This window comes from Pangasianodon hypophthalmus, chromosome 24 (assembly GCF_027358585.1).
Source record: "Pangasianodon hypophthalmus isolate fPanHyp1 chromosome 24, fPanHyp1.pri, whole genome shotgun sequence".
In the NCBI taxonomy this organism is placed as follows: domain Eukaryota; kingdom Metazoa; phylum Chordata; class Actinopteri; order Siluriformes; family Pangasiidae; genus Pangasianodon; species Pangasianodon hypophthalmus.
The window spans coordinates 14,300,198-14,318,349 of record NC_069733.1 but is presented as its reverse complement, the minus strand read 5'-3'; the positions used below and the strand labels follow the sequence as shown (position 1 = coordinate 14,318,349).

At 37.6% G+C, this 18,152-nt stretch overlaps 1 protein-coding gene across 1 annotated transcript in view; it reads left to right on the top strand.

The window, feature by feature from the left end:
- The window catches only part of whrnb (whirlin b), a 72,026-nt gene that overhangs the window by 33,496 nt on the left and 20,378 nt on the right, over window positions 1-18,152 (top strand). The window contains exons 4-5 of the mRNA XM_053229186.1: window positions 9,593-9,798; window positions 11,836-11,872. Coding sequence (XP_053085161.1) covers window positions 9,593-9,798; window positions 11,836-11,872 — 243 coding nt within the window. The remainder of the gene's footprint in view (window positions 1-9,592; window positions 9,799-11,835; window positions 11,873-18,152) is intronic.

Below are 18,152 nucleotides of genomic sequence, written 5' to 3'. Positions count from 1 at the left end.
TTTATTCTTAAAATGGTGGAACTGAGCTGTGTGGAGGTAATGAGAGACGTGATCTCTTTGTTTATTTATTCTTTCATTCAAAGTATATAGCGCCTTTCTTCCACCCAAGATCACTTTTTAGATATGTAACACAAAATATGAAAAAAAGGAACCTGTAAGAAAAAGAGTAATATTGTGTTAAAGGCGTTCTTGCAGCTGAGATTTGGAAGCGAAGCCACAGAAATGCCTAAATAGACTGATACAGACATGCACACTCATATGTTTAATGCATGGACTCACACATGAACACATAAATACATATCCAGGCCACACACACGCAAATCCTGCACAAACTCACTAATATAGCACTGCTAGGGTTTTGTAAGAGCTGGGAAACATAATCCACTTTACTTTATTTGCATACTGAAGTTCCTTAGGCCATTCATTATATGCCTGTCCTACAAACTGCACGCTCTCTTAAAGCTGCAGTTTGTACTTTTAATACTGTTATCCTGGGCTAGTGATAACCAGTCATCCTACAGAATTCACTTCCAACCCCAATGCAACAACCCTAATGTAAATAATCAGTCTACATGATTGGCCAGATTGGATTTGCTGGATTAGATTAAAATGTAGCTCTACTTCACAGTTTATCTACAAAAAGTAGAATTCCAGCTCTAGAGTGGCGTGACTGAAAAGTGCTAGCCATATTGAATCCCAGCGATGCCACAGCCACCCATAGCCAAGGGAGAAATTTGGCCATGCTGTCTGGGTGGGAGGGATGTTATACTCTCTCTCCCCTGTCAGTCACAGTGACACTAGCCAATAGTGGGTGTCTGTGAGCTCTGTGAGGCAGATAGCGCTTTCCTCTGAGTGTTACGCTGCCCTGTGATGCAGCATGAGCAGTAGTTAAGAAGAAAAAAAAGGGTAAATCGGCAGGTGAACATAATTGAGGAGAAAAATTGTAGGGGGTGGGTGGATATATAACAAGAATTCTACTTACAACAGAGACCAGAGCAATCGGGGTTAGGACTGAGAGGATCAAGAGGTTGGAGGCAGTTATAAAGCCAAAGGATGGCCATGTTATTAGAGAAAAAAGTCATTCACAGGGACTTACATGGTGAACGCTCCAAGTTGTTGTTCTTTTTCTTTCGGCTGCTCCTGTTAGGGGTCTTCACAGCGGATCACCTTCCATTGTCTGCATTTTGATTGGGAACAGGTTTAATGCCAGATGCTCTTCCTGATGCTACCCTCCCCATTTATCCAGGCTTGGGACCGGCACTGAGAGTGCATTAGCCTGTGCGCCCCCAGTGGCTAGGGTTGGCACCCAGCATGGGGCACAAACCCACAATCTTGAGATCAAGAGTCCCATGCTCTTCCAACTGAGTTAGCTGGGCACAGGTGTATGCACCAAGTAAACAGATTTTTTTTTTTTAAAGTGTGTAATCATTGATAAGGTGAAGTGATGTTTATTAAGCATTTTTGGAAGGAGTCTCCAGTGTCAGCGCTTTGCAGCAGTCAGAGGTAAGGCAGAGGACATTGTCACAAGCTGCATATTTTGTCATACCAGTGAGGGAACAACTGTTCATAGCTGCTATTACATAAGTGATAACCGGTACTAACTTGTTTTGTGGGCATTCCACATTAAAAGTAATTATAGATGGATAAAAAATATTTGCTGTAGTGTAAAGGAATGAAACACTTTGGGACATATTGTTATTGGAAAATGATCAACTTTGGGATGGTAACAGCAACTCCTCTTCACATGTGCCGCGTCAAACCAAGCCATTGTTGATTATTTTTATTTTGTGAGATAATCTGATAAAATCAAAAGTACTTGTGTGTAAGAAAAACTGTGGTGGTCTTGCAGATTGTTCCAGATGAAATGGACAATTGACTTTTTAAAGTTTACATCAAGCTCCTTGATTTGTCTGAGCAAATTCAAAAAAACGTTATGCCCTTTCTTTAGATTTTGAATTTGCTCAGGGGTGGACTTTTATCGCGTTTCAATTTAGGGGCTAAAGGATGTAAGATTGACAAGTCGAGGAGGTGCTGAGAAGAGTATTGGGAAAAAGCTCAATGTTTTAGTTACAACTGTGACTCGCCTTGCAGCCTGCAGTGAGCTCAGAACTATAAACTGCTCCCTTAAGACGGTGTAAATCTCTCCCTCTTGGACTGCCGTGAGTAATGCTTTTAGTAAGGTGTTGGACTCGGTGACGTTGTGCCATAAAGCAAAGTGGTAGTAATAACGATCTACCTGACTGTGTGGAGGTGTTTCTCTCTGTGTTACTCTATTTGTGTGGGAATTGAGACAGGTGTCTGATTAGCTTTGCCCTCCCAGTGGGAATGTGAACCTCCCGGGTCGATAACCAGCATTTCATCAATGTGTCTGCACTGCTAGAATACACATCGTCACTCAGTGAGACTTTGTTGAACGTGGTCTGAACACACAAGTCTGTACCATCAGAAAAACTCTGGGATTGTTTGGAGAAGCGTGTCATAATCACAGGTTTGTTTTCCCACAGATGAATTTCTTCTGAACCGCAGCTCGATTATGCAGTTATATTACTTCTGATATGCAGGAACATTTGGCAGAACTGAGGACAATAGATTCATAGTACGGTGCAAAAGTCTTAGACACGTGAAGACGTTCTGTAAAGCAAAAATGCCTTCAAATATAATGAAATTAAACGTTTCCACATTTAAAAAACTAATATAATGAGAATACACAGTAATAAACTAAACGAAGTCAATATTTGGTGCAACAGCTCTGTTTTTTTAAAGAAAAATAGTAATCTCAGGTACAGTTTTAAAAGGAAATTAGTGGCTAGGTTTTATTTTATCTGGGAGAATCTGCCACAGTTCTTCTGGAGACTCTGATTGTTGAACTTGCTTCTTTTCTTTTTTTTTGCATGCAAAACCCAGCAGCCTTCATTATGTTTTTTTGGTCTGAAAAGTGGTCCGTTATGTAATATGTTGCTTTCTTTACTGACATACTGTACAATCATTTTTCTGTAACAATGTAATGTTTAGAAAAATAAAATGTTTTGTATAGATGTCATAAAATGAACACCTATAACAAGATTTGCACTAAAGAAATAGGATGCCTAAGACTTTTGCACAGTACTGTAGCTTTTATTGTTCATTAATCTTTAATTAAGTAATTAAAGGGTAAAGCCTTTGATTTTGCTCTGTAATTTAGCTTTTATGAGCTGTAGTCATTTTTCGCTCCTTATATATAGAAGCCATTCAGGCAACTGTGTTATCGATGCTCGGCTCAGGGTGCAGATTGCTTCATGGTGCATTTGCACCGAGGTTTACTGAAAGTGAACATATGAGCACTGTTTCACCATTTTATCAGTGAGGCTTGTAAATAGCACCATTTATATTTTAATTTTAATGATTCTTGATTGACGAAAATGTAATGACAATCTGGAACCTTTATGGTTCTCACCACATATGGGGGGAAAATATAAATATCTTGGTTAGTTTATGCTGTGTTTGTACCAATATCATACAGTTTGTGCTAGTATGGTGTGTAGTGTACATTTTTTGAAGAAGGAAACTTTACATTTCATGCTGAATGAAATGACTTCAATGACTGGGTGGTGTGATGCGGCCCGAGTCATAGTTACCACTCCATTGATTATTTTCCTATAACAATATGTCCTGAAAAGTTTTATTCCTCTTATAACACAGCAATTTGCCAGCCATTTTCTATTAATTAAAGGACATCACATTTCTATCTGTGTATAGTTACAATTAATGTTGTGGAACGTCCTTGAAACAAGTTACGTATCACTTACGTTATAGCAGCTGTAAACAATCTTACCTTCACCAAACACTCTCTTTTTCTTACTCTTGACAAGACAAAAAAAAAACAAACTCAAATGACAAACTGGAAGGTGCATTTTTTGTTAAATAACGTTTTTTTTAAATATGTTTATGATGAGATTTAGATTATGTGGAAAGTCTGCTGCACAAGTGAATGACTTCTTAACATATTAGAACAAGTGAATTAATATAAAACTGTGATTTGAGTTACAGCCCACACTCCTGTCAGAGCTGCTGTTATAAAAAATTATTCAAAACCTTCTAAAAAAACAGATTTGTGCAGTATGCATATTTTCTTGAGAGAACAAATGCAGCAGATGTACCAGACTGTTTGGTTACAAGCTTGAAATTACAGGTCAGAAAGAGTAGTTTCTAAAAAATATATACTTTTTCAAAAATATGTAGTTATGTTTGACGGTTGAATGAAGAGTTTGTGAAGGCAGTCTGCATCACATTTAAATCCGAAGGATGGTTTTTGCTTTGTGCAGCAGCATCGAGTTAAAGTTTAAATTTGTTTAGCTGCAGTTTGTTGATTTAAACATGAGTCCTAGTGTTGAATAAAACTTTAAATTTAACTAAAATGAAAATGTTACGTCACAATAAGGGTCAGACAATCTGATGGAGAAAGTCAGGTTAAATGAATTGACCTGAGAGTGCGACGTGTCCAGAGGAAAGTAACAGACTCCCATCAGCCCCTTCTGACAGCTCTTTCTCCATCTTTCTCTGTGAACCTCAGAGAAGTTTATCTTGACTGATGCTCCCAGTGTTTGTCCCATCTGCAAGGCCCTATGCTGGGTCTAATTAACGTCTGGCCCCATCACAACCCGGCTGGATATGACTGCAGCCGAGTCTCGGTAGACATGTTTATCAGTCAGACGCGGCCGCCGTCGTCTGGGCCGATCTCGAGATGGATGTAAGGCTGCAGGTGAGGCGGAGGACCTAGTGTGGTCTAATAGTACAGTTTGCTTTCCTGTGTGTTTTATGACCAGCTGGAGAGCACTGAAAGGGAAAAATAGAGTAGTGGCTATCTGCTGTGCTTCTCCTCAAGATAGCTGAGGCTTGCCTTGAATCAGGTTAGTGCTATTGTAGAGAAGAGAGAGAGTCCTTGAGGGTTGGTCATAAGCAGATGCTCCACTTTTGAAAGCAAAAAGGGATTTAGAGACGCAGAAGTGAGTAGTGGAAATGGCACAGAGATTAGGCTAAGAGCAGTCGACCAGTAAGAGGCAAAGGGATGTGCATGTATATAGATGGTGGGAGTATACATATGAAATATAATATAAATATAAAAAGATGCAGAGGTTTAATAAAAGATGAAAGAAGCTTGTCCTCTTTAAGCCAACGATGATCATTGGTAGCATTAAATCAGGTGCTCTGTCTTTTTTTTTTTTTCTTCATTCTTCTGTACTGTACACCAACAAATTATAGCTTCCTACTGATTCCACTGCATTAGCACAAAAGAGGAGGAAAAAACATGCATACATCGATAACTAATCTCCCTCCCGGTCTTTCTGCACAGGGCAGAACAAAGAGGAAAATAAAAGCAAGTCAGTCACCACCCCAGTGTAAAAATGATAGCTGCTTTGTCCTCTCTTTGATAATTCCCTGTTCCTTCTGCTCTCTTCCTGAATCCATTTGAAAGCCCGTTTGACACCTGGCAATTATTTGACAGACTCAATATGAAAGTAATATTGACCTTTGGTAAATGTGTGTGCCATCCATCCTGGGCTTTCATAAAATTCTAGGCCAAAGACAGATCAGAAAAGTGAGAGAAGTCAGAAAATATGTATTCATGTACAATGTTTGGATCTGGATCCAACTCAGAACGTGATCTCACTTCAAACCGCTGTAGAATTCTCAATTCTGATTGGTCAGCAGTTCTGACAAGGCAGAACACTGGGATATATTAATGCACTCATTTTAATACTTAGCGTGATATCTCAAGAACGAGTGATTAGATTTTGGAACTGATCCAGATAGGGTCAAGGTCACAGCAAGGTCAAATGTCTGAAATAATTTTTCTTCAATAGCTTCCTTCCTGTTTGAACTATATTGTAAGGGTGTTTGAGGCATACAAATTTGTAACAAAAGGACTTGTTCATGGCAAAGGCATCCACGTCAACGCTGTTGGTGTAAAATTCTACTGGTTCGAAAAAAGTGTTGTTATTTAACATATAGTATACAGTAACTGTTTTAATTTGCAAAAAAGCAATTTGCTCTGGGAAAGATTTCTGTAAGATAACGTTTATGTAACATTTATGGAAGGAGTCTCCAGTGTCAACACTTAAAAGTAAAGCTGTTCATCTCAGTCTCCAGGGCATATGATCATTATTTTTTTTGTTTTGTTTTGTTTTGTTTTTTTTCAGTAGCAGGACAAGTGGCATTTTTCTTAATGAGAGAGGAAAAAAAACGAAAGACTGGTGAAAGAACAACTGTTTATAGCTGCTGTAACATAACTGATAACAGGAACTAGCTTTTGCGGACATTACATTACATCAAATGTAAATATAAAAAGATTTTAAAAAATGATGTTTTTCTCTCTAATAAATTAAAATATTGAAAAAAAAGTTGAAAAAATGTATTCTGGGGCTTGTGTTTGGTCAGCAGCCGACCTTGTGGTTGATTATTTTCCTATTACAGCACAACCCAAAGTGTTTTATTCCTTATTTATAGCACAGGAACAGAAAAGACTTGTTTCTAATTGACTGGCAGGTGCATGTTAATTTCTCATATTGTGACACTATGAAGTAGATCCAGGCCAAAGGTCCTTATATTATGTAACAATGTTGGAACAAGCATAAATAACTGTTTGGGCTAGACCTGTAAACTGCACAGTTGTCTACATAATTAATTATGATTAATGCTAGAATCCTGATGGAAAGAAATATCCAGGTTATCCAGGTCAGCCTGCAGTGACAAAAAGTCTCCTCTCTCTGTCCTGGTGCTGACAGGGACGACTCGCTGTCAGAAATAACAAAAACATCCTCCCTCGAGGATGTCACTATTGATTTTCAAACTCAACAAAGAAAAAAATGCCATTTGAACCGCATGAACACATTTTCTGGAGCGACTTACAGAAGTGCTTTGGAGTCACTATCAGAAACATAACCTCATGTTAGTACAAATAGGTCAGGATCTAAGAATACTATCAAGCTAAATCCCTTTTAGAGAGAGAGAGAGATGAGATAGTACAGCAATAAAAACAGTACAATTCAAGGATTTAAAAAATAGTGCTCATTTAAGTGCTTGGAGAAGAAGTAGGACCAAAGTGGACTCATATGGAATCAGGTGTAGCTCCTGATTGGTTGGATCAGCAACCATACTGGCTCTTTGTGGATAAGATTAAAGACCCCTGGTATATACTTACTAACTTTCAGTTTTTGATATTTCCAAAGAACAGTCACCTTTCACACTTTTCTCATTGTGTTATGCTGCGTTTGTGATGCAGTGTTAATTTGCCATGTTTGTAACATCTTTCCCCACCTCTAACATTCGTTTGTTTGCTCTGTCAGAGCACGGAAAGCTCATAAAAAAGCTACTTTAACAGCACTTTTACAGTTACAGGCCTGAGTGGCTATTGGTTCTGTTCTACTCCAGCGAACTTCAAACATTCACGCAACACTTTGGAGTGAAATTGCAGTGCAGCGACAACAGCAGACAATAGAGAGTAGCACCAATTTCATTTTCTCTTTTTATCCTCATTTTTTTTTCATCTTCTATTTTTATCCTTAAATTCAATATATTGTGATTTTGATATCATATTGTGATGTCACCCACCCGTAAATCTAAATATGTCATATGTCGTATGTCAAATATCATTTTTATTAAAAATATTTTACTTTCAGTAAAGAAATTAAGCCAAATATGTAAAGTTCCATCATCCATGAAAATTTCTTAACACTGATGTTACAATTGAGTTATTAATATTAATGACACAGAAAGGAATGATTTATAGGCCATAGTGGAAATGCTAGATATATCCTTGTCTTTGTTAGATCATTTCATTCAGTTAAAATAAGCACAGCATATACAAATGTATGACCATGGTATAAGCCTTCACTTCTATAAGGACACTTTGCGTTATCTCTTACTTAGCTGAGGAAGTTGGCCGAGTGAATCTTTAATTGGAAATGTCTGAACTATTGAATTTGTTCAACATCTATGAAATAGACGCCATCTGGACCATCGAGTTTTGTCCTCTGCCTGCGAGAGGTTTTCACGAATGCTTCTCTTTACATTGATTTCCCTATTGACCTGTTAGAACATCTCCAGCGTTGTGCTGTTTTAGCAGCTTGCATTTCATTAAGCCTGAGATCGGGCGCTTTTGTCTGTGGCTTGTGATTGGATAATCTTGTGAGAAGGCAGCGTCAGCTCCCTAAAGCTGTCTCCGTGTCCTCATGAGGTCAAACGCAAAGCCGAGAGACTGAGCACTGTTAACACTGAGAGCTGATTACTGCTACACAAGGTGCTCTCTGATACTGGATTATTACCCTCCTTATAGGTCTTATAGAAGCTGCATTGCAGTTAGAGTGACATTCTCTCACTGTTTATTCAATCGATAACTTTCCCACTTGAACCCCATTTTCTCGATTCTGCATTAGATTAGAGGTTCATTGATTGCGTGAAATGGTTGCGTGAATGTGTTTAGCTGATCCATTATAAAGCAGTGCTCCATGATATAGACAAAAGCAGCGTGTGTTTTTTATCGCTACACACTGCAATCACAGCACGCCATGCAATTGATTAAAAAAAGCAAACTTGGGAACCTGTGATGTGCCATGGTTAAAGGTCAGCCTGCATTAATGTAAATCTTATCAGTTGACACACACATCGCAAACTGAAAAAGCTCTGTGACTGGACAAATATACCCAAAGCAATAGTAAAAGATGTGTGCATTTCTTAATCAAAGGATGTCAGTGCCTTTTCTCTTTAACACCCATGTTCTGTTGATAAAGGTTTATCTGGGTATGATAGCAAAAATATATGTTTTTTTTTTAAATAAGTGAGATAGATACATTAGGTTTTATGTAGGAAAAATTATTTTATGACTATACCACACATCTGTTGTATTCTTGATTCTGATTGGTTGGAAGGTGTTGATTAATTTTCTATTACAGCAATTCAGACAGTAGTTCCCACTGAAAGGTATTTATTAATGCTCTCTTTCTAATATGTAATTGTTTCTATAATAAAAACTCATTCACAGGGATTTGTATGTTGCTCGCTCTACAGGAATGGATAAAAATGTGTGTAATTATTAATTAAGATTTTGTGTAAGGAGATTTTGTGTGTGGAAGGAGTCTCCAGCGTCAGCACTTTGTAACAGTCAGAGGTAAATCTGTAACTTTAAGTTTTCATACACAGGAAAGTCTTCAGGACAGAAGACTGCAGAAGCTGCTTTTTGTCTTATTAACTTTAAGAAAGAGATAAAAGGGAGGCTGTTGTTTAGAGCTCCTGCAATGTAAGTAAATGTAACTATAAACAGATAAAAAGTGCAACATGTCATTCGTTAATAAAGAAAGATCCAGCATATCCTACTGTGTTTAATTCCTTACTTATTCCACCATAAGTAAACAATCTGGAATGGGTCATCTGGATCATTTGGTGAGCAAATCAAACTGATGGCTAGAAGTCAGGAGTCATTAGCAGCTGGTCTAAAAGAGAGAGATAGAATGTATAAGAAGTCAACTAGGAGGAAGGTAAAGGTACAGGCATAGTCCTTCTTCCCAACTTTAGCTATTTCATGAAATTCACTCCATGTCTTCTCGCTCCTGGGCTGCAGGTTGGAGATCAGATCATGGAGGTGAATGGGCACAGTTTCTTCAGCATTGCCCACGATGAGGCTGTGCAGATCCTCAAGAGCTCACACCACATGCTGATGACCATAAAGGACGTAGGGCGTCTTCCTCATGCCCGCACCGTAGTGGACGAGACCAAGTGGATCTCCAGCCCACAAATCGCAGAGAGCTCGGCCAGCGCTGCCCTAAGGTGAGCTGTTCAGGATCTCCTTCTGCTTTTCTCACCAATTACCTCTTAGCTCTTTTTCGCCCCTCACTGATTTCCTTGCATCTTTTTCCAGTTCTATAGAGGAACACTCGGGCACAATAACATGGGATGGTGGTAGTTACAATATACATGATACTCCTGTGTATTTTTTAACCACATCTGTAGTGTATGCGTAATTACAACAGACAGCAATTTTAACACAATCAAAGGCATAATTTATCCTGTTATCCTGTTGAAAGCACTATTTTTTGGAGAATTTTGTAATTATTAGTTACCAACATAGTCAGTGCACCTTAAGTTAAATGCTATAGTGTCTCACTTTACTCCTGATGCAAAGAATTACTGGATGAAAAATGTAGATTATCAGAAAATACATTTCTGTATGACCTCGACACCTTTATTTTTATAATTTTACATTTGCAGGTATATTTTAAAAACGTTTAATGGCAGAATTCATTAGCATCCCCGTGACTTCTATTACAAGTGTGCATCAAGTAAACAATTTTTTCTGTTCTATTCTTAGTACAGATAAATGTCATGACTGTTGTCAATGGTAATCTCACACATCCTGCAGATACAGTAGAAGAGCAAAAACTTTACAACACTGTTCAACAACCCATAGGTAACTATGCAAGAACTAAGCAGGAATGAATGAGTATTTCTTCATTAACACTTTTCTTATTCCTATTAACTACTAAGAACTAGTAGTTAATTACTCTGTATGTTAGTAGGAATTCATTATTAACTTTACAGTAATTACCGAGTCTTAGATTTCTCCTGCAGAATGGCTACCTAACCATGCCTCTTTTATAATTACTACTAATTAATTACTGATCACACTTACCTTAATTCCCAATAGCGATGCCTTATCTTGCACCTGAGTATGTACTAGCTAATATACCTCACCCTATTCCAGTACCTCAGTGTCTAAAATGTAGCAATGAGTAACCAATATTCTCTATTACTTTCTGAATAATTTACTTTTAAATAACAAAACACTAACGTTTCAGTAATTAGTAATGAATTACCATGTGTAATACTGTTCCAGATCATTATTATATACTGATTAACATAGTATCACTTGTCATTAGTACTGAGTTTCAGTCTGTCTCACTTTACATTTAAGTGTTCCAGAGCATCAACTACTTAACTGCTAAAACATCATTAACTAAATAAAAGACATGTGCCAAATAAAGAAATAAATGTAAATACAATTTTCAGACTTGCACATGCTCATATGCAGAACACACTCCAGTCTCTCCTGTCCGTAAATTTCCCATTCCTGTGTGCTCAATGCTTCTGAATATGTTTTGAATGTTGCCTTTGGATAACAATAGAGTTGCCTCTGCTTTCGGTCACTCATCAGATTTCTGAATTTGAGGCCCAGTTTGAACATTTATATGGAGATCACAGAATGATTTTACCATGTTTTGATAAAGCTTAAATATATTCCCAAATTTTCCCGACATTCAGTTAAAGCCATGATGTCCTGAATAAAATCTGGGTCAGCGCCTGCTGTTGTTCTTTGTACTTTTCTGAAAAAGAAGCACCTCAGAATAGCTGTCGGCTGCATTTTGAGTTCGTTTTAAACGCCATATTGTTGAATGACTCACTGCAGACAAAAACGCACATGCGTCATATGCACATTTGTGCGCGCGTGTGTGTGTGTGTGTGTGTGCGTGTGTGTGGGGCACGGCTATAGATCGTTAGCTGACGGCACTCTGAACTCTTGTCCTCTCTCCCTCTCCTTGTTTTCTAATGGAGCCGGGTTGATTGAGAACCCCGGGAGGTGCTCGTTTCCAAAGTGCTCCTCTAGATATCCAAGGTGGCTTGAGTGCCACGCTTCGTTACACTTATAGGCTGTAACACCCAAGGCAGCCTGCGGACTCTTGTCTAGACACATAACAACTGCTTTATGAGTGCAACATTGTGTTTTACCTCCGTAAGACATTAATTGGTGTCAAGATATCAATCACTGCCGCATGGCAATACACTGACAGCTGTTTCTCTTCCCCGCAGTGTGTCAGGAGATGCTGGTGCTGGGAGCTCAGGAAAGGTAAGGCACAAATCTGAAATATGTCACTGTAGGGACACACACACACACCCACACACACACACGCCACTTATTTGTACCATATTAAAAAAGTGATCTGAGCTGATTTACACACATCAACTGTAATCTGGCTGTGATGGACTGATGTCATATACCCAATATACCCAGGATAAGCTCCATGAATGAATGATACTAAGAGGAAAAAAAAACTTGAGAAACAAGAAGAAAAAGAAGAGAAAAAGATGAATGTTGTTCATGTTCAGAGATTTCCATTTATTGCCATTTATTTTAATGGGCTGTGTTGGTGTAATTGACAGAAACTAATTTCTCAGTAATGAATGCGTAGTTAGTGAAGTGTAAGAGTGAAGGTTGTACAAGGCAATATCACTCGACAGCTGGAAACAATTTCAGAGCAGACTTTCTCACTTCCTTTACCCCGTTTCCCTTTTCTTTCTTGTTTTCTTCACTGTCCTTCTTTTGCATCTTCTGAAAAAAATCCTGAATCATATTCATTAATATGGAATGAAAAGGTTTGCCTAAATGTCTGCAGCAATAATGTACAGCTAACCGATTCTTTGTTTCTGTATTTTGCATTTAAGATGCAGAGATTTACTGTAACCCTAATCGTATACACCTGATTCTCACCCTCACAGGAATCAGGTGTCTTGCTTGGCAAGGCTTTGTCTTTCTGTTAGGAGATTGCAAGTCCACTTAGATGAAGCCACTGCTCTCCATGGCTCCAGGTTCAAGAGAGTGTGACTGGTCAGGTCTATGACACTGTGTTAGCAGTCTGAAAAGATGTAGCGACTTCCTGCGTTTGCTTTCACACTCCCAGACCAGCTGCCATGCAGTGGTGCAGTCTCAGCTAACAGGTGTGAATTAGCCTAGACTAAACAGGGTGAAGTTTGGAAAGAAGGGAAGGTAAAAGGAAAGAAAAAAAAGAAAATGAACAGGAAGAAAAGACTAGAAAGAAAGAAAGAAAGAAAGAAAGAAAGAAATGAAAATTAGGAAGGGATGAAATGAAAAGGAAGACAGGAGAAAAAAGAAAAGGAAAAAGAAGAAAAGAGGAAATAAAACGGACGAAATGAAAAGGAGGAAAAGAAGATATGAAAAGGAAGAAAGAAGGAAATTAACAGGAAGAAATAGGAAATGACAAGAAAGAGAGGGTGACATGAAAAAGAGGAAAGGAGGAAATGACAAGGAACAATGGAGGAAATAGAAAAAGAAAAGGAAGAAAGGAGGAAACAATGAGGAAGAAAGGGGGAAATGAAAGGACAAAAGGAGGAAATTAATTGAAAGGAAAAAGGAAATGGAGAGGAAGAAAAGAGGAAATGCAAGGGGAGAAAGAAGGGAATGAAAAGAAGAAAGGTGGAAATGAAGAGGAAGAATGAAGGATAAAGAAGGAAAGAGAAAGAAAGAAAGAAAGCTGTAAGAGACTGTCATTGATAAAATACTGAAATATTTTGTGTTGTATTGATTTTTTGGCACGTTGATGCTCTCACTGCTGCGGCCCGGGTTTGATTCTCGGCCAGGGAGCCATTCCCAGCCACTGGGGTTGTGTGCACAGTGCGCTCTCAGTGCCGGTCCCAAACCTGGATAAAAATTGGGGAGGGTTGCGTCAGGAAGGACATCCGGCGTAAAAACTGTGCCAAATCAAATACGCGGACCAATGAACCACTGTGATTACCCCTAACAGGAACAGCTGAAAGAGGAACAACACCAGGCTTAAGTACACCCTAAACACTGTATACGTATATACTTATACTATACGCACTATATATTTATATACTTATACTATAAACACTACATGCCTATATATGTATACTATAAATGCTATATATTTATATACTTATACTATACGCACTATATATTTATATACTTATACTATAAACACTACATGCCTATATATGTATACTATAAATGCTATATATTTATATACTTATACTATAAACACTACATGCCTATATATGTATACTATAAATGCTATATATTTATATACTTATACTATAAACACTATATGCCTATATACTTATACTATAAACGCTATACACTTATATACTTGTACTATAAACACTATATACTTATATTACAAATGCTATATACTTATATACTTATACTATAAACACTTGTACTCTAAACACTGTTTGCTTATGTACATGTACTATAAAAACTATTTACTTATATACTTGGACTATAAGCACTATTTACTGCAATATTGTGGCATCTTTCTGCAAATTTATCATGTGTTTGAAGCAATTTTCCACAAGTTAAGCTTCAGTTTAAAGACCGTGTGCATTCACACGACATGACATGCTATATGTTTTCTATAATTATACTCTCAATAGCTTTGGGGTGATTAATTTAACTGCTATTATAGGATGAGGCGTAATATAAATCCAGTGATCCATTATAAAACACATCCAGCGAGCAGCACTGTATTAAATAGAAACCTTTACACGGAATATAGTGCAGTGTTGTAGTGGTGTTGTTGCATGGGTTAAAGCCCCGCTGCAGGAGTTTGGCCACTGCAGTGTTGGAACGCTGATGTGTCAGCAGCTTTCTGGACCCTAAAGGCGGGACTCGAATGAGGGCTATAGGGGGTTGGTGGAGAAATAGAGGGGGTAAAAGTGGAGTGAAACTGCTGGTATCGGAAGTCTTTAGTCTTTTTTTCTCTCTGGCTGCCAGGCCACAGATTGCATTAGCGCTGGCGTAACCTTGGAGAGTATAGCTCCGTAAATCAGCCCCCGCTCTCTGTACGGCCCCCACACACCCCAACCCGTTGGGACCTGGGCCCATGGAGCTCTTTTATTAGGATGGAGTGAGTGTGCAGAGTCTGTCATTGACCCCTGCTACCCAGTAATGGCAAGAGAGCAAAGGTATCGCTGAGCATTTAAATCCCTGACAATCCATCAACATCTAGGCAAAAAGAGTCCAACTGTTTTTAGACTTAAACAAAAACCTTTTTATAGGGCTCTTAAATGATGTTTGCCCTCCTCTGAGCTTTACAAGTGTCTATATACACTCACTGGACACTTTAATAGGAACACCTGTACACCTGATCATTCATGCAATTGTCCAATCAGCCAATCATGTGGCAGCATCATGCAGATGCAGGAAAAAAACTTCAGTTAATGTTCACATCAAACATCAGAATGTGGAGAAAATGTCATCTTGACTATGGTCTGGTTGTTAGTGTGGTTTGAGTATTTCAGAAACTGCTGCTCATCTCCCACAGGGAATACTTACGTGACTATATGCAGGTGTTTCATGCCAACGGAGTGAATGCTTATGCAATCACAACTTTTCCGTTTTTTTATTTGTCAATAATTTTGCAAGCTATATAGATTTTTCTTCCCTCTTCAATATTATGAGCTATTTTGTATAGATTCATTATGTATAATCCCATTTCTATTCCATGTTGTAACACTAAAAAACTGTGGGAAAAGTCAATGGGGGTGAATACTTTTGCAAGCCAATGTATTTTTAGAATTTTTTTTTATTAATTGGGAAGATAAAATCATAAGTGATATATGTTGCAAAATAAATAAGACTCATGAAATAAACAGCTAAATATCAAAGAAAAAACATTACTGTGATAAACAAATACAAATGAATTTGAAACATATAATTTTAATAATTAAAAAAACCCAGCCTATATTATTACCTCATGAATATAATATAATTGCTTTAATATATATAAATATATAATATATGAAGTGCTACTGCTAACATATGGACTGAGAGGCAGTAAAATATTATGAGCTCATTAGTGTTTCTATATAGTTTAATACTACATTTTTAAAGTCATTACATTTTAATTAACAATACGATGACATTTACAACCTATTTTTATATTTAAGTGCTTCTTTTATATTATAGCACTATCTAATGTTTTTTTAAAGCAAAATTCCACAGTTATGATGGTGTGAAAATTGCGTTGCATATTATTATTATTATTATTATTATTATTATTATTATTATTTCCAGTAACCAGAGTGGAGCCTAAACAGTACCTTGGCTCACAGCCTTCAGGGATTGCTTATAAAGTATTGATTTTGCAATGGAGGTAGTGAAAACTCCTCTTGGTTGAAAAAAATCCCCTTCTTCTCTGTCTCTATCTCAGCACTTTACCCTTGAGCAGCGTATAAATTTCACAGATTTTTACCCCTGTCGTGTGTGATGAGTGTCAGGATTGTACTTTGCATTTATCATAGCAGCATTCATTTATTCATTTATAGTTTGTGAAGAACGACCCCCATGAGACAGGGCTTTGATGGGCCTGCGGTCAGTGCACATCTGCTGCCGGATTCCACCAGAATGTTTTGCACAGTGATATGACAGAAGATGGGTTATTAGACCATACTTAGCCTTGATTCCAGCTGAGCGGTGACGTCTGGTTCGGGAGCTGTTTCACTGGGGAATTGAATGAGGAGGGATTTTTTTTGTTAGTTTAGTAAAAGCGGTACCCTTCTCTGTCAGTTCTTTGTACCCTTTACATCATGCCTGTGCTATTTGTAAGAAGGATTCCTCAAATTGAATTAGGAGAAAATGAATTAAACGGAATGTTAAAGTATTAAAAGACGTTTTACTCTGAAGAGCGTTTGTGTTATGGGGAATAGAGTCTGAAGGGCAAGACTATGGGGACACTGAAGTTTAATTTATAAAAAACGTTCAATCCAATCTTTTCTAGTTGTACTTTCTTCTTTAGATGTAATTTGATGTATGACATGTGTTCCAGGTACGAGTTATTTCTCTGCTTTGTTGCTAAAAATAGTTTAAATTGCTCCCTCTTGCTTCGTCTAATAACAGCAACACTAGGAGCCATACAGAGCCAGAGAATGAGGAAGCGCTCTCTCTGTGTGTCTCAGCCTGCGGCTGGTTCTAATGTACTTCTGATTAAGGAGAATGTCAAAGAGGAGAAGGCACAAGACCCACGTTTCTGTGCAGAGGCAGCAGACAGTGGGTTAATGACACACAGAAGCAGAGGAAGTGAGCGAGTGAATGAGTGCTACAGACTGACTCATAGAGCCCTTTCATTCCCCAGGGCTTGTGCTACTTAATATTAGCTCTGGTTGAGTGGAGAGACCTCAGAAGTCTGGCCATACACCTGATTCAGGATCTGTTTGCTGTGTTTTACTAAAGCCTACACACTGACCTGAACACACACTTCATTTCACTAAAGCATCTGGTTCATCAGATGTACTTCAAGTAATCATAATACCATTATAGTGACTCAACGTAACAAAATAAAGTTGCTGAGAGGCTTATTGAACTGTATCACATGCATCTAAAAAAGTGAAATCATGTTATATAAGGATTAAAACATAATAAGCAACAAATCAATAAAAGAAAGTTGATCATTTTCAAATAACAGCATGTCCCAAAGTGTTTTATTCCACTTTTACCTGTAATCTGCCAACAGTAATTTCTTTTTATTATTAAATAAGGACATCATTTTTAGACATTTATAGTTGCATTAAATGTTGTTGAATGTCTGAAAAACTAGTTTCTGTTATCATTTATGTTATAGCAGCTATACATAGTCATTCCCTCTCCAGCTTCTCTTTTTCTCTGTCATGAAGTTAGTAAGACAAAAAAAAACTTGTTGTTAACTTGTAGTTACAGCTTTAACTCTGATTATTATAAAGCGCTGACCCTGGAGACTCCTTCCATAAATGTTAAATGAACATCTCCTCATAAGAAAATGTCAACATATCAACAATTAGACACATTTTTTTCCCCCATTGTTAGAGCTGTTGTTATAGAAGATTAATCAACACCTTCTGTCCAATCAGAATCCAGAATTCTTCAGCAGTCAACAAAGGTTTTGTGTTCCCTGCTCAACCGCTCTCCATACCGACATGAAAGCTTTTTTTTTTTAACTTTTATTTTTATTTAGATTAATATACAAAATTAACAACGCAGAAGAAAAGAAAGAAAGGAAAAAAAAAAAAAATTCACACACAAAACATAACAACAAAGCCAAACAGATGAGGTTATCATTTCTATAACATTTACAGTTTACTTAGCTGAGGATGTCTTTACATTCTTTATATATCAACCACTTTTCCCAGTCCATTCTGAAAGCACTTTTTTTTATCTTTAACATATATGTAAGTTCTTCCATCGCCAGGATTTCTTCAATAATCTCAAACCATTGTTTACAATTCAAAGTGATGTCTTTGAGCCAATTCCTAGTTATAGTCTTTTTACATGCCACAAGAAGAATCTTACATAAATATTGGTCACTTTTTGGTACTATGTCTTTAATATTTCCCATAAG